We start from the raw sequence: 13346 nt of genomic DNA on the forward strand, positions 1-13346 counted from the left end.
AGGGAAGAGCTCTTCCTTGGAGCAGGATGGAAATGACAGACACCTTAGGATTACCTTGGTGGGAAACACCTTCCGTGTTATAACATGACCCCGCATTAAATACTAACTTGGTGTTCCCTAATGTGGTCAGGAGGCAAACAGCGGCTGAACACTCAGGCTGTACGTCTGTCTGAAATAAATGTTACGGTGGATAGGTTATTTAACCAGCCCAAGTGATTTTGTTGTTACTAATTTTTGCTGGGGTTTTTTTAGCACTGGATAAAGGGCTGATGTGCAAGAGTTAGAAATGAGGAAGGTTCTTAGAATACATTTGGGGAATAGAAAACCTAGTATGTATATATATATATTTTTTTTAATAATTTAAGTAATAGCCCAAGTCAGATTTAGGGAAGCTTTTTCAGAAACCAGCATGGTTTTAAGTACATGTGCCAGGGAATAGCAATTGTTCTGTTTCTCTTTTTCTCTGAAACGTTAACAGAGAGATTAGGGAACTGTGCCTGCTCAGTGCTGATCATCCAGCCTCTTCTTTTCAAACCTGAGGTGCAGATTACCTGCCTTGTGCAAAAGAGCAGACCAACTGATCATATGTTTTTTTTCATCTGTTGCTTTTCAGACATCCCGAAAATTACACCAACATCCAAATGAGTGACTGCAGGCAGATGGCAGCAGACTTCTAGTTCCCCTGGGCACAGCTGGATCTGACAGCCCTGAGGCCAGCAACGTGTCTTGGGGCAGCAGAGCAGGTGTCCAGCTCCCCCAGGCACTGGGGCTGCTGCACAGACGTGCCACATGCATCTACATCTGTGCATGTGCGTACAGGTCTCTGTGTGTGTGTCTGTGTACAAACACTTCAGTTGGTTTTTACCCTTCTTAATTTTGACCTTTGACTCAAAGAGACCTCAGAAACAGGCTGGGGACTTCTCATAGGCACAGGTTATGCCAAGCGTGGTGCCCGCACAGACAGAAGCCTGCTTGGCTGATGTGGAGGAAGGACACCTGCTCTGCCTCCTCTTGGGATTCACTACTGGGTGCTGAGCCAAGGCCACCCCCATCAGACCTTTCCTGCTGGCAGGCAAGGCCAGTCTCTGGTCCTTCTGGACTGCACTGCTCAGCGAGGGCCCATCAGCCTCCTCCATGCCCTTCTGGTGCAGGCAAGGGGGTTCTCAGCATCATGACCTGCTTTGCTAGAGCAGCACTGCACCACCAGCAGCCTGCCCTGGGGAGAGCCCTTGCAACTGGGGATCACAACCAGGAGGGTATCCTGCCCAGGAAAATCAGTTAGAGGAGAGCTAAAGACCCAGTTAATCAGCTCCTGCCCAGGTGCAACTCTTACTGGTACGATCCTGCCCATATCTCACCAGACAGTGGGCAGCAGCAGTACCAGACTCTAGATCTGTGGGGTGAGGAGGGTGGAATCTGCTCAGTAAAAGATTGTTTCCTACAAGTCTGATCTATCCCTAATGGTGCAGCAGCTGATACCAGGCTCCAGCAACATTGTGTGTGGAGCACTGGTCTCACCTCATGGGTTTCTGCACCCTGTGCAGTTCCATGCATGGTGATAGTGACCCAGACAGTTCCAGCCTGCTCACTGGCTGGGTGAGGGGTACGGAATACGCAGATACTGATCCCACACTGGTTCTGAACCGTGGTGTAGACAGATTTTTACTGAACAAGCTTCTGTGGAGGGAAGGGCAAGATTGATCATCATGGCATTGACCCTTATGAGAAGGAAGCGTCCTGTATCCCTGGAGTCCCACCTCCCTGCTGTGCCCATGTTAGCTGCATCTTCTCCTTGCAAGCAACTGCATTCTCCTGAGGTCCATGGGCCCCAGCCAGCTCTAGTGCCAGCCAGAATCAGCAGCACAGGAGGAGCAAGGCCTCAGCCTTCCACTGTCCAGCCTCTTGTGCCAGGCAGCCCCTTCCAGTCAACAGGGCTGGGAAGATGAGGCATCAGGGACCTTATCTGCTGGGCGCTGCATGTAATCCTTGGGCAGCCTCTGAGAGATGGTTCTTCCTCCTGGCTCCATTAGCACAGTACTGCTGGCACACACAGGCCTTGTGGGAGCTCAGATCAGCTCCATCTTGAACTGGCTGAAGTTTGGCATGCTGGGCGAGGGCTCGGCCATGCTGCTGAAGGGGCCACAGGGTTGGGTGGCTGGCACAGTGCTGTGGCTCACGGTGGAGCTGAGCTGCTGCAGTGTCATCAGCACCTCCTGCTGCAGCCGCTGCTGGTGCTCCTGCTGGCGCTCCAGGTGGCACTGCCGCTCCAGCATGGCATGCAGGGCCTGGCTCAGCTTCTGCACCTCCATCTGGACAGCATCCAGCTTCTCGGCGATGGCAGGGCAGCTGGGAGCAGTGGGGGGCACTGGTCCGCTGCAAGCAAGGCTGTGATTTCCCAGACCCACAGAGTTTGGCAAGGCAGTCTGAGTGCTGGCATCTTTGACCTGGAATAGTGGGAGGCAGGAGAGAAGGGAATGTGAAATATTATCAGCTGCCTGTTCAATGGCATTTAACATGGGATTTATTCTGCACTTAGCTACAAGGCTCAGAGAAGAGCTCTCAGAGAAAGACATCACCTTGCTGCAGACCTCTAGACCTCACCATGTGCTGCTCTTCAGCCCCACCCAGCCCCTAAGCTGCTGCTCCATCGGAGCCCCTGGTGCACCATGTTGTTAGCAGATGCTGATCCATCCTGGTGAGTGCCACTGTACAGCAGTGGGGCTGCCCATGCTGATGCCAGGCTTGTGTTTACTCTCTGCACGGACAGAAACAACATACCCTGGATTTTGCTTTATAGCCTTGGGTGGCAGGTAGAACTTCCTGAGATGGTACTGGCACCAAGCCTAAAAACAGGTTTTGTAGCTGCCAGCTGGAGGCCAAGCCTGGCATGACTGGCATCTCCATGGCCAGCAGTGGGTGCTGGCTGGAGACGGGTGGGTGCATGGCCTCATCCCCACCCAGAGGGGTTTCCCAGATATATTCACCAAGTGCCAGGGTTAGCATTGCTGGGGAGTGCAGCTAGCACAGGTTGGGGACACTCTGGAAGCCTTTCACCCTCAGAAGCCTGCCCCAACACATGGTGTAGATGCAGCAGGGTTCTGTGAAGGGCTGGCCAGATGGCAGCAGCTCCTGGCTGGAGCATGTGGACTCTCTCATCCTGCCATCCTACCTTTTTCTGCAGGAGGATAGCCCTGTCCACTGTCTTCTTTTTCACCATCAAAGCTGAGTTCTGGGTAGGGGGTGTGACCAGGTGCCCTCGGCTGGGCAGTGGCTGGGGCAGGGGGGCAAGGCCCCTCAGAGCAGTCCCTGGAACCAGGGCTGAGCCTGTGGAGATGTCATCACCTGCAACAACAGAGAGAGAAATACCTCAAAAAAAGACCCTTGGGGGGTCTCCAGTGGGGAATAGGGCCCTTTCATGAGCCCAGCAGTGCCAGGAAGTGGCCATGGTAAACCCCAGTGGGGCCAGGCCTTACCATTCCCAGGGGCCAGCCCCATAGCCAAAGTGTTCCCAAGCTGCCCACCGTCCTTGCAGAGTGAGGCCACACTGACAATCTGGATGCCTTCCTTGGTGTCCTGGCTGCCCACAGGATCCCCGGTGGGCAGTGCAGGGTGCCGGGTGCCCAGCAGCCTGGGGAGCTCAGCCTCATGCCCCTGCAGTGGGGGCCAGGGCTGGTCCCCATCCCAGCCAGCTGCTGCTGACCCCGGCTCCACACTTTTCCTCTTGAGGAAGAGGTACACGGCCTGCGGAGTCACTCGGATGTCATCCAGCTCCAGCACCTTCTTGATCTTGCGGAAGCTCAGCCCAGCCCTGCGCAGCTCCACGATCCTTCTCTTGGCATGGTCATCCAGCCGGCCCATCCTGCCGGGACTCCTCCCGTGCCCGGCACCTACATCCCCGGAGTGTGTCCGTGGTGGGGATGCTGGCACCCCCCAGGCAGCTCTGTGCCCCGTGATGGTGCCCAGGCTCAGCTAGTGCCTTGCTGCCAGGCTGCTGACCCTTGCTCTGCGTCCATGTGGTGCCATCCCCAGCAGTGACACGGTTCCCAAGTGTTAAGGGTGAAGGAGGTGGCTCTTCCCACCAGAGTGAATATGGACAGCCCCAAGCCTGTCCCTTGCTTACTTGGAACCCCTTTAGAGAGAGGGATCCAGCTTTGTCCCCCAGTCTGCCAAGGGCACAGAGGATGGTGATGGGCTTGGCTCTGCCCAGTGTCCCAAACTGGACATCAATCCCACCCTGCCAGCAGCACAGTGAGGAATCAGAAGCAGTCAGGACCTCAAGCAGCAACTCAGTGTCTCAGGAAGACTGGAGAGAGTCCTGGCAAGTGAAAGTTCATCGCAGGAAGCTGGCAGGACTCCATTGTGTTTCCCTGGTGGCCCAGAAGGTCACAGCAAGCAGAACTGTAGAAACTCCATGTGGGAACTGCTGGTGCTGCAGAGCCTGCCCTTGGGTCTGGAGATGACACCGTCCTGCACCTTTGGGAGAAGCAAATGCAACTACTGATAGACTCGTAAAGAAGGCACAACTATAAATATAATGGCTGCACTTCCTGTGCTTCCCCTCTCACACCAGGTACATGCCTGTACCACACAGGGATATACCTATATATGTCTATCCATGCACATGTATGTGTCTGCACAACTATGGTGGAAAGTATTTTCCACTTTCTACCAAATTCCTTAATCTGCAGGCATTTCTTGGACCCTCAGTGCTGCAGCTGCTCCCTAAAGGACATACTTTTAGGTTTCACTTCACTAAAATAAATATCTTCCAGGAATTCCCAGAAGGCAGCAAAACACTTCTGATTAGAGACTATCTCAAGTTGGCTGCTGCCAAGCAGATTTGATATAGGAACCTTTTCCAAACCACATTTCCCAAGGTACATGTGGATCTTAAAAAAGACAATAATGTGTTACGTTGGCCAAGAAGGCACAGAGACTATTGGACATCAGCCTCAGGGAGAATTGGAGTCAATTTGATAGAGGAGTTTTGCCCCTCTGCATCTTACTTGTTCCATGGCAAAAGAAAGACACATTAGCTCCAGAGATGTAGGCTCTACTTTGATCCAGCTCTGTTTATGTCAAGAGGCCACCCCATGCCCTGCTTGTGTGCATGAGGGACCTTATAAATAAGAGCTGGGGCAGTGGATATTGGAAAACAGACATCCTAGGATGTGGACAGTACAATTGCAGAGCAAGAGCAAAAGGTCAGAAATTCTCAACCTTCCCCACACCAAAGGAAGATGCTCCAAGGAGACCACCACCTTAAAGCTACAGGTATGAGGTGTTTGAGCCCTGGCAATATACTCTGCCCTCCTCCCACAGTGCCTCCAGACATGGCCAGAGGACACCGGAGTATCTGAGCAGTTGGTGACAGAAACATCATTTACATAAATGCCAGGAAAGCAAACAGCCACGGCTGCAGCCTTCACCCAGCCTCCACAGGGAAGATGAGGAGACCACCTTGGAGGAGCACCAACTCCACACTGCATCTCCTCCAGCTTCCTCTCCACTGAAGGTGTTCCTCTTTGTGTAGCATCCCCATGTCCCAAGTCCCTCCTTCATCCCATGCTCATCCCCTTCAGCCCTTCCCAGTCCTCAACTGAGATCCCACCGCCCTGCCCTGCTCTCCTGGGCTTGGGGAAAGTTCACAGGAGGCAGAGACGATCCCTGCCCTGCTAACCCCACATAAACTCAGTATTCCCAATTCACAGTGTTCCCTCAGAACTCTCCATTTGTTGGAGGATCAGCAGGATGAGGAGTTTGGCCAGGATGGCTTCAGGGCAGTAGGGCTTGGCTATGGAGAGCAGCTGCATGGAGGTACCATCAATGCTCAAGTCTTCACCCAAGCTCCTTATCCTTCAAGAACAGCACTTGCCTCTGCAGCAGGGCTTTAAAAAAAAAAATCTATTTACTGATCAGAGGTAGACCAAGACCTGAAAAGCCATTTCAGAGAAGACACTGCAAAGCAGGCTGGAGGTCAGAATCCAGCCTGTGCGCAGGAGATGCAACAGGCAAGTGCAGGCCTAAGTGCAGGTCAAAAACCAGCTCCAACCCTGCTCACTTACACCTTGAGGGTGGAAAAAGTGCACAACAGCTACTCCACCCCTGTCAGGTAGGGAAAAAGGGTTACCACTGAAAGCAACATGAGTCTATTCCATAAAACACAGGAATCCAGAATGCTTTGGGTAGAAAGGGACCTTAAAGCTCATCTTGTTCCACTCCCCTGCCTTGGGCAGGGACACCTTCCACTATCCCAGGTTCACCCAAGCCATGTCCAACCTGACCTTGAACACTTCCAGGGGCAGCCACAGCTTCTCTGGGCAACCTGTGCCAGGGCCTCACAACCCTCACAGGGAAGACTTTCTTCCTAATATTTCATCTAAACCTACTCTCTGACTGTTTGAAGCCATTCCCCCTTGTCCTATCTCTAGATGCCCTTGTAAAAAGTATCTCGTCATGTTCCTTGCAAGCTCCCTTCAACTACTGGAAGGTCAACTCATAAGATCCCACAGTCAGCCCTTGCAACAGCCGGGCCTGGCTCCATCTCTACTTATAACTTTATTTATCCAGGTCTTGCTGCAAACTCACAGTTTTCCTGCACTAAATGTGCTCCCCATTTCCACACTGAGTCCATCACCTTCTCCTCTTTCTCCCTCTCCAGCAGGTATTTTCCCCAGGGAGCTGCAGCCTGTGCTATGCACACACCTTATCAACTTACACATTCACAAAAGAGACGAGATCTTTACACTCATCTGGCCTTCAAGGTATTTGTTACTCTCCAATAATGTTTGCATAAGGAAAAACAAAAATCAATTCAATGAGAGGGAAAGATTCAAGGATTTTGCTAGACCTGTGACTGATAAGGTTCCCTTCGCTTTCCAGGACCAGGCTGAGAGTGACATGTTTCCTCTAGTTTCTTACACCACTTGGGAAAAGTTAATTCCAGTGGTGGTTTTGCAGGAGGATAGGAAAAGGGAGCACATCTGTGTAAGAAAATTCACAGCAATTGTGTGAGCTCACCCTCTGCCTCTAAAGCTTTCCCTTTCTGTGGATGTCAGGAATACAGAGAGGGTTCATCTCCTCCAGAAAATCCTGACAAAGTCTCATCTGGACTGACTCAATCTTTGCGATTTCTAAAATAGAGCAGCACCACAAAGTTGGCTTGGCTGGCATTTCCATACAAAGACCAGGTGCTGTGAGCTGAGTGTGGGCAATAAAAGTCCCCTGTTCTGAAATCCTGCTTGCCTCTGCCTCCCTGGCTGTCACACTGTGTTCCAGCCACAGCTGCAAGTCCTTTGGCAAACCCAGATTCTGCAGCCGGAGATTATTCCCCTGCAAGCTGCAATGGCTTCTTGTGGTATGAAAGTGTCTTCCCCCACACCCCTTGTGTTTTGCAGTTGGATGAGGATTCCAGGGGAAGATGTGGTGACTGGATCACTCGGTTTACTTAGTTCCAATCAGAGAGGCCTGTCATGCAGCACCACAGTCTACAAGTTTTTCCCTTTAGTGGGTTGGCTTCTGAGACCTTACACAGCCAGGTGGACATACACATTTGCCTTGTTACACCACCACACCTGCAACAGGAATTTTACTCCAGCCTGCCAATTTAGGTGTCTGTCCAAATTTCAGATTAGCCACCCTTTCTTCAGATGCTGCTGAATGCTTGCAATGCGTGAAGTCTTTATGTACTTAGTTATAGCTGAGAAAGGCCCTTTACCTTGGTATTACTGCTGATAATGCTCTATTCCATAACTCCACATGCAGCTATATCCACAGAAACACAGCCTAGAGACTGAAGCAGCCTTCCCATCACCACAATTGTTTCCTTAGTTCCCCTACGCTCTGGCCCAGATAATACTACATACAAAATGAAACAGCCTCAAGAGAGGAGGAGAAAGAACACAGCATGCTCCAGGCTTCCTTTCAGAGCAGAGTGGATTTAAGGTCTAAAAAAGAGGAAGAGCATGAATTCAGTCTTCCTACAATTCAAGTGACGTAACCACTAGCCTTAAGCCAAGCAGGCTCTTCCTCTGCACAACTTGTCCCTGTGCTTGTGCAAGCCTCCACTTTAGGAGGTGAATCTGAGAGAGAGGACCTTCCCCATCCTGCAAGTCCTTGGGGTGGAGCTCCCTCACCTGCCTGCACACATATCCACCCCAGCCACTGCCACCTGTCTCTACCACAGTTCTTCTGAAGCCCTGATTACCTGGCTTTGAATGCCAAATTCTCCAAGAGTAAAACATTAATTGTGTGACCATGGAGCTGGCTCATGTCTGGGAAGATTAACTTCTCCCTTTTGTCTCACAGCTGCTCTTGGACACAGGCAGTTTTTATCCTTATACACAGGTACAAGCAAAGCTGCTTCTAGAATTCATGCTGAGGTGATGCAAGGAAGAGTTAATCCTTCAACAGACATGGCACAGGTCACTGTGCTACCCTGGGGCTGGTTTCTCAATGGCTGTTTCAGCTGCACCACAGCATGCCCGTGGCCAGCCTGGCCCATGAGATGGAATAGCCTTGCAGACATGGAGGCATTTAGGTACAGATGGTCTTAATCAGAGCAACAAGCTCCCATCCACTATTTCAGGAGCAGCAAAGTCATGAGGCAGCAGGTACAGAGGTGGAGCAACAGGTTTCACCAGAGAGACAAACTGCTGATGCTGAGAACAGATGTGATTGAAGGGGAGGAAGGAGAGAAGCAAAAGCTGTGACCCACAGCGAGCATAAAGATGCAGAGCAAGAAGATACAGCTCACTGTCTGGTCTCAGCAATTGAAAACAGACACTTCATGTTGTTAACATCCCAAAGCATGTTGAGCTTATGGGCTTGCTGTGCTGCACAGAGTGCAAAATACTCCTGCCCTAAGAAGGTCCATGTCAGATCATGAAGAACAAAGTTGGATGTGGCTATGTCTCTTTCCTTTCAATGCCCCTTGTACAGCGCAAGGCTGGTTTACCAAGCCATGGGAAACAGTTTACCTCATTTACAATGGATTCAGTGTTGCCAAAAGGGGATTGATCCTCACGGACCTTGTAAGGAGACACAAGCCAATCTGTCAGATCTGGGCCTTGTGATTAGAAACAGCTCCGACAAGGTTCTCTTGTCAATTGTCTCACTTGTCTTACTTTATTTTGTGTCTGATTTCCAGACCTCCTTCTCAGACCCCCAGCACAGCCTGGGAAGCTGGAGCAGCTGCAAGCAGCTGGGGAGAGACACTCATCCATCTTGTTTAGTTTTGTTGCTTTCCTGTAGTGTTCTGAATAGCTCCTGCAAAACCTGGCAAGATGAGTCCTTTTTCACTCTGCATCAGCTTGGAGGGGAAAATAATTATTACAAACATCTCCCAGAAGCACAGGGAAGACAGTGCTGGTTTACATGGGATTCACATATAGATTCAGACAGCAAGAAATATATCAAGTAGAGCAAAGGAATTGTGGAAGGAGTGAGTCTGCTAGGGATGCCCAAATCTTCACCCTGCAGAGAACTGTGCTCTGAACACAGTCATGTGTCCATGGGGAGTACAACTCTCCACTGGGCTTCCTGCCCTCCAGGTCCTGTTCCAGAGCTTGCCTGGCACAGCTCGGAAGGGACATGGATAGTTCTTTGTCCAACGCCTGGCCCTGCACAGGACAGCTCCAAGAATGGCAATGAGCTGGCCAAGGTGGTACAGTGGAACTTAGCCTGGAAAAAGATGAACAGTATTAGGTGTCAAATGCTGAAATGTTGCCAAAGCAGAAAGATCTGTGCCAGGGAAATTCTCCTAGGCTGCAATTTTACTCAGTGCCACTGTTCTGTGGGATTTGCCAAGCCTTATGGAAGCAATAACATTATCTAACAGTACTGAGTGTAGTGAGGCAGCATCCCACCTTACCTGTGTACCTTACCCTTTCTTTGTAAAACTGGTGAAGGAGCAGCTCTGTTACTGGTTTTGTCAAAAGGTGATGGGTCAGATGAATTTAGATGGTGCTGCTGCTACCTGAGCCATGCTGGCTCCCCTCTGAAGGGATAACCTCAGAAGAAGATTTTAATCAAGTTGTACTTCAGACATCAGAATGGCAGAGAGAAAGGGTTGGGTCTGGCCCAGGGTTTGAAGTGAGCTGTTTAGAGCCCATAGCTTGGTTTGTTCTATCACCTGCTCTGACAACTGCTTCATTCGTTTAGGCTGTGCTTTCAGAGCAGTTGAGGAGCTACCCCTGCCTGGCCACACTTTAAAAATCAGATCCTCATATGGAAAACATAAAAATTTATGGTTATGCCTTAAGATTTGCAGAATGTGAACACTGAAGAAAGTTGGATCGCCACAAAGTTTCTTTAACAGTTTTGGAGGTTGCAAAAAAAAATTGTGAGTACAATAGTACACATAGTTCACCTTGCCTCAAATAATGCTACTACAGCCTGGAGCTCATTGGGAAATAGGGTATAGAGATATGCTGGAAAGATAAAGAGGAATGTGTTGGGATGTTTAGGAACACAGGGTAACACTGTGTTAGTGTTGTTATTACTGTTACCTCACCTTTGAGGGGAGAAAGGGAACATTATCGGGAATACTGGAAAATCCTCCCGTATTAGTGAAAGGGTCCCAGGCCGTACACCACAGAGCAGAGACACTGTATAAAATCACCTTTTGATAGCTTTGAACAAAAGGCTTTGCACTGGATCAACTCTCCTACAGCCCAAAACCCAGAGGTCACCCTCAACATTTTTACCTGGTCTGACAAACCCAGCATGGCTGTGATGCTGTGTCTGGTAAAGGTCGGGTATGTATCAAGAAATTATTTGGAGCATCCAAACATGATATTAAGAACTGTGGAACCACAGTTTGAAGGAACAAGATTCTTTCACAGGGCACCTGGAGGCCTGTGAGAGAGGAGCAGGCTAGATTTCACATTCTGGCTCCAAAATCTATCTTTGCCCTCACACAAAACAAATTAATCAAGGTGAACTTTGGTATTCAAACAAGAACAATAAATACCAACTATCTCACTGTCCTGCCTTTACCTGTGCCTCTCTGTAAAGCATTATGTACTTTCAGTCACTGCTCTCCACAGACACAGCCCTTCCAGTAGAGAGAGCTGCACTGGCTACGCCACCAGCACACCTTGAATTTCTAGTCTTTCACATACCTGAATAGGAAACAAATAAATCACAGCAAAGTGTAACATAGTATTTATTCCTTGTGGTGAAACCAGGATGTTTGCCTAAGTTTAGCATTGAGCAGGTATATTCCTACAGTATTGGGACAGAAGAGTGTTGCAGGAAAATGAGCATCAAGGCACAGTTTTTAAGCTAAAAGCCCTGAAATATACAAATGTATACACTGACACATCCAGGGGCAGACAGTCATGAAGTCCTAAACCTGTTCATGGCCTAGCTACCAATGTGCACTGCAAGAATAGCCTTAGACCTCGAGAGGGCCAGTTGTTCAGAAACTATGGTAGATGGCTTAATAGACCTATAAGTATTTCAACTAAATTGCTAAATTCACACCCTTCTGCTGATTAGAGAGAAATCCCAAAATCTCCTATTTTCGTTCCAAATCTATGTAGCTACTCAACAATGCAGCCATTGGAAACTCCCTGCAATGACAACTAAGGCTGTTTCTACACATTTGGATGAAAAGTTTCCAAGTCCTCAGAAGACAAATGCCCCACCCTGCAAAATTCCTCTAAGGAAGCCACACAGACCGTATCCTCTGGAGCCACACACCCCTACTCTCATAGAAGTGCGGGAGTGGCAGACTGAACAGGAGGCAGAGCAAAGATCTCCCAGCACAGGGAAAACACCAGCATCCAGAGGCTGTGGGCTGGGCCAGTGCTGCAGTGCAATCCCCACAAATGCTAAGCAATGCCTGGTACAGGGCGCTCACACCTCACCATGATAAAGGAATGCCAGTGTTGCTGTGGGCAGAATGACCCACTGATCACCTGGATCTCTGGGGCCTCAAGGAGAACTCTCTGTAGTCGCCACCACAACCCAAAGCCAATTAATAGAAAGGACAAATAAAGCGCCAGTTGCAAGTCGGCACAACACATGCGACAAGCGCCCTCAGCCTCAGGTAGCGTTTAGAGACAACGAGCCCCAACCCCACTGGCACCGCAGCGGAGCAGTTCACCTGCGGAGGTGGCTGTAAATGGCCTGTCCTCAGCAGAAGCCTGGGAGTGCAGGAGGGAAGGGACAGAAAAGCACTGAAGTAAGAGCCAAAAGCAGCACTCACACAGCTCTGTTATTTCATCTCCTGCTCGTCCACCAACACATGGGCAGTATCTAAAGGAATCTGCACTTCGCTGGAAAATTGCTGGGCAGGCTTCTAAATTCAAGAAGCGGCTGGAGGACAGCACTTCAGATCGGGCATGCCACGCCCAGCTCCCACACCGAACCTCAGCACCGCACCAGCTTTCCGCACGGCCGCCGGCTCCGGAGCCCTGTCCTGCTGCACCCTCCCTGTGCTCGCACCACTGCCGGGAGTTCCTCTCATCCTTCCCCACGCCACTCCCAGCACCCAAACCGTCTCAATGCACGGAAGCAAATGGGCAGAACACCCACGTACAGGGACTCCCGACGGCTGCCGGGGTCCTCTCAGGCGACGGCACCAACTCGCTGCCGCGTTCTCCGGTGGCCGGGACCAGCCAGGGGCCAGCGCAGCCCAGCTCTACCACAGCCAACTTTCAGGGAAGCGCCTGTTTGAAAATCTCCTCTCGTCTTTGTTTGGCTGGGGCAGAGCCAGCAAGGGCTGCCGGGAAGGTCACCCAGGAGGACACCGATGTACAGGAAGGGCGGAGCCCGCCTCGTAACCCTTTCGGGGCAGCCGCGCTCCAGGGCTGTTGGGAGCCACGTCACCCTAGGGCACAGACCTGTGTGTCTCGTCCCGGAGCAGAGCCCAGGCGTGGCTGGTCACACCCGTGCCACAGGATGGAGGAGAAGCCTCACAAGAGGCAGCGCTGCCGTCCGTACAGGTGCCCTCCAGGCCTGGAAGCACCAGCTCGATCCCTGCGGGGGATGGTGCTGCGCTGTGCCAGCCGCGCTGCTGGCAGAGGCCACAGCGGGGCCATTCGCTCTGGAACTGAAGCAGACGCGTGCTTTGAGCTGTTCTCATCTCTGCTAGTGCCCCCAAATGAGATGTTAAAATGTCTCTCCTCGTTCAGGCTTGACTTAAAGGCTCAGTCCTGCCAGCTGCTGGCAGCCCCTGGAAGCGGATCAGAACCCCCACACGCTGCCACCGCCGCCCTGGGGCTGGCCCTGCGGCCCACAACTGCGGGAACCTGCTTCAGCTAACAGCTAGCAGCAGACCTATTTTTACAGTATTATTATTTCTCTGCTGGGTCAGTGACCTTACCTGCCCACCCCCG

At 51.0% G+C, this 13346-nt stretch overlaps 1 protein-coding gene across 3 annotated transcripts; it reads right to left on the reverse strand.

Moving 5' to 3' along the window:
- Window positions 1-1330: 1330 nt before the first annotated feature.
- Window positions 1331-12760, reverse strand: LOC115909325. Of its 3 annotated transcripts, none has more exons than XM_030958549.1 (4): window positions 12548-12760; window positions 3522-4473; window positions 3170-3342; window positions 1331-2444 (listed from the first exon to the last, which is right to left on the reverse strand). In XM_030958549.1, exons 2-4 carry the CDS (start codon window positions 3856-3858, stop codon window positions 2067-2069), a joined length of 888 nt encoding a protein of 295 aa, XP_030814409.1. In that variant the 5' UTR covers window positions 3859-4473; window positions 12548-12760; the 3' UTR covers window positions 1331-2066. The 3 variants fall into 3 exon arrangements, with proteins under 3 accessions (XP_030814409.1, XP_030814407.1, XP_030814408.1); XM_030958547.1 differs by having other exon boundaries at window positions 1338-2444; window positions 3474-4473; XM_030958548.1 differs by lacking the exon at window positions 12548-12760 and adding an exon at window positions 12215-12533 and having other exon boundaries at window positions 1338-2444; window positions 3474-4473.
- Window positions 12761-13346: the final 586 nt, after the last annotated feature.

Source organism: Camarhynchus parvulus, chromosome 14 (genome assembly GCF_901933205.1).
Source record: "Camarhynchus parvulus chromosome 14, STF_HiC, whole genome shotgun sequence".
Taxonomy (NCBI): Eukaryota; Metazoa; Chordata; class Aves; order Passeriformes; family Thraupidae; genus Camarhynchus; species Camarhynchus parvulus.

Excerpts from the sequence above, each read along its gene's own strand:
- LOC115909325 (XM_030958547.1), bottom strand. The coding sequence starts at position 3,858 with ATGGGCCGGCTGGATGACCATGCCAAGAGAAGGATCGTGGAGCTGCGC. Across the intron at positions 3,343-3,473 it reads GGGGCTGGCCCCTGGGAATG|GTGATGACATCTCCACAGGC; the intron begins GTAAGGCCTGGC and ends CTGTTGTTGCAG. Across the intron at positions 2,445-3,169 it reads CTATCCTCCTGCAGAAAAAG|GTCAAAGATGCCAGCACTCA; the intron begins GTAGGATGGCAG and ends CCACTATTCCAG.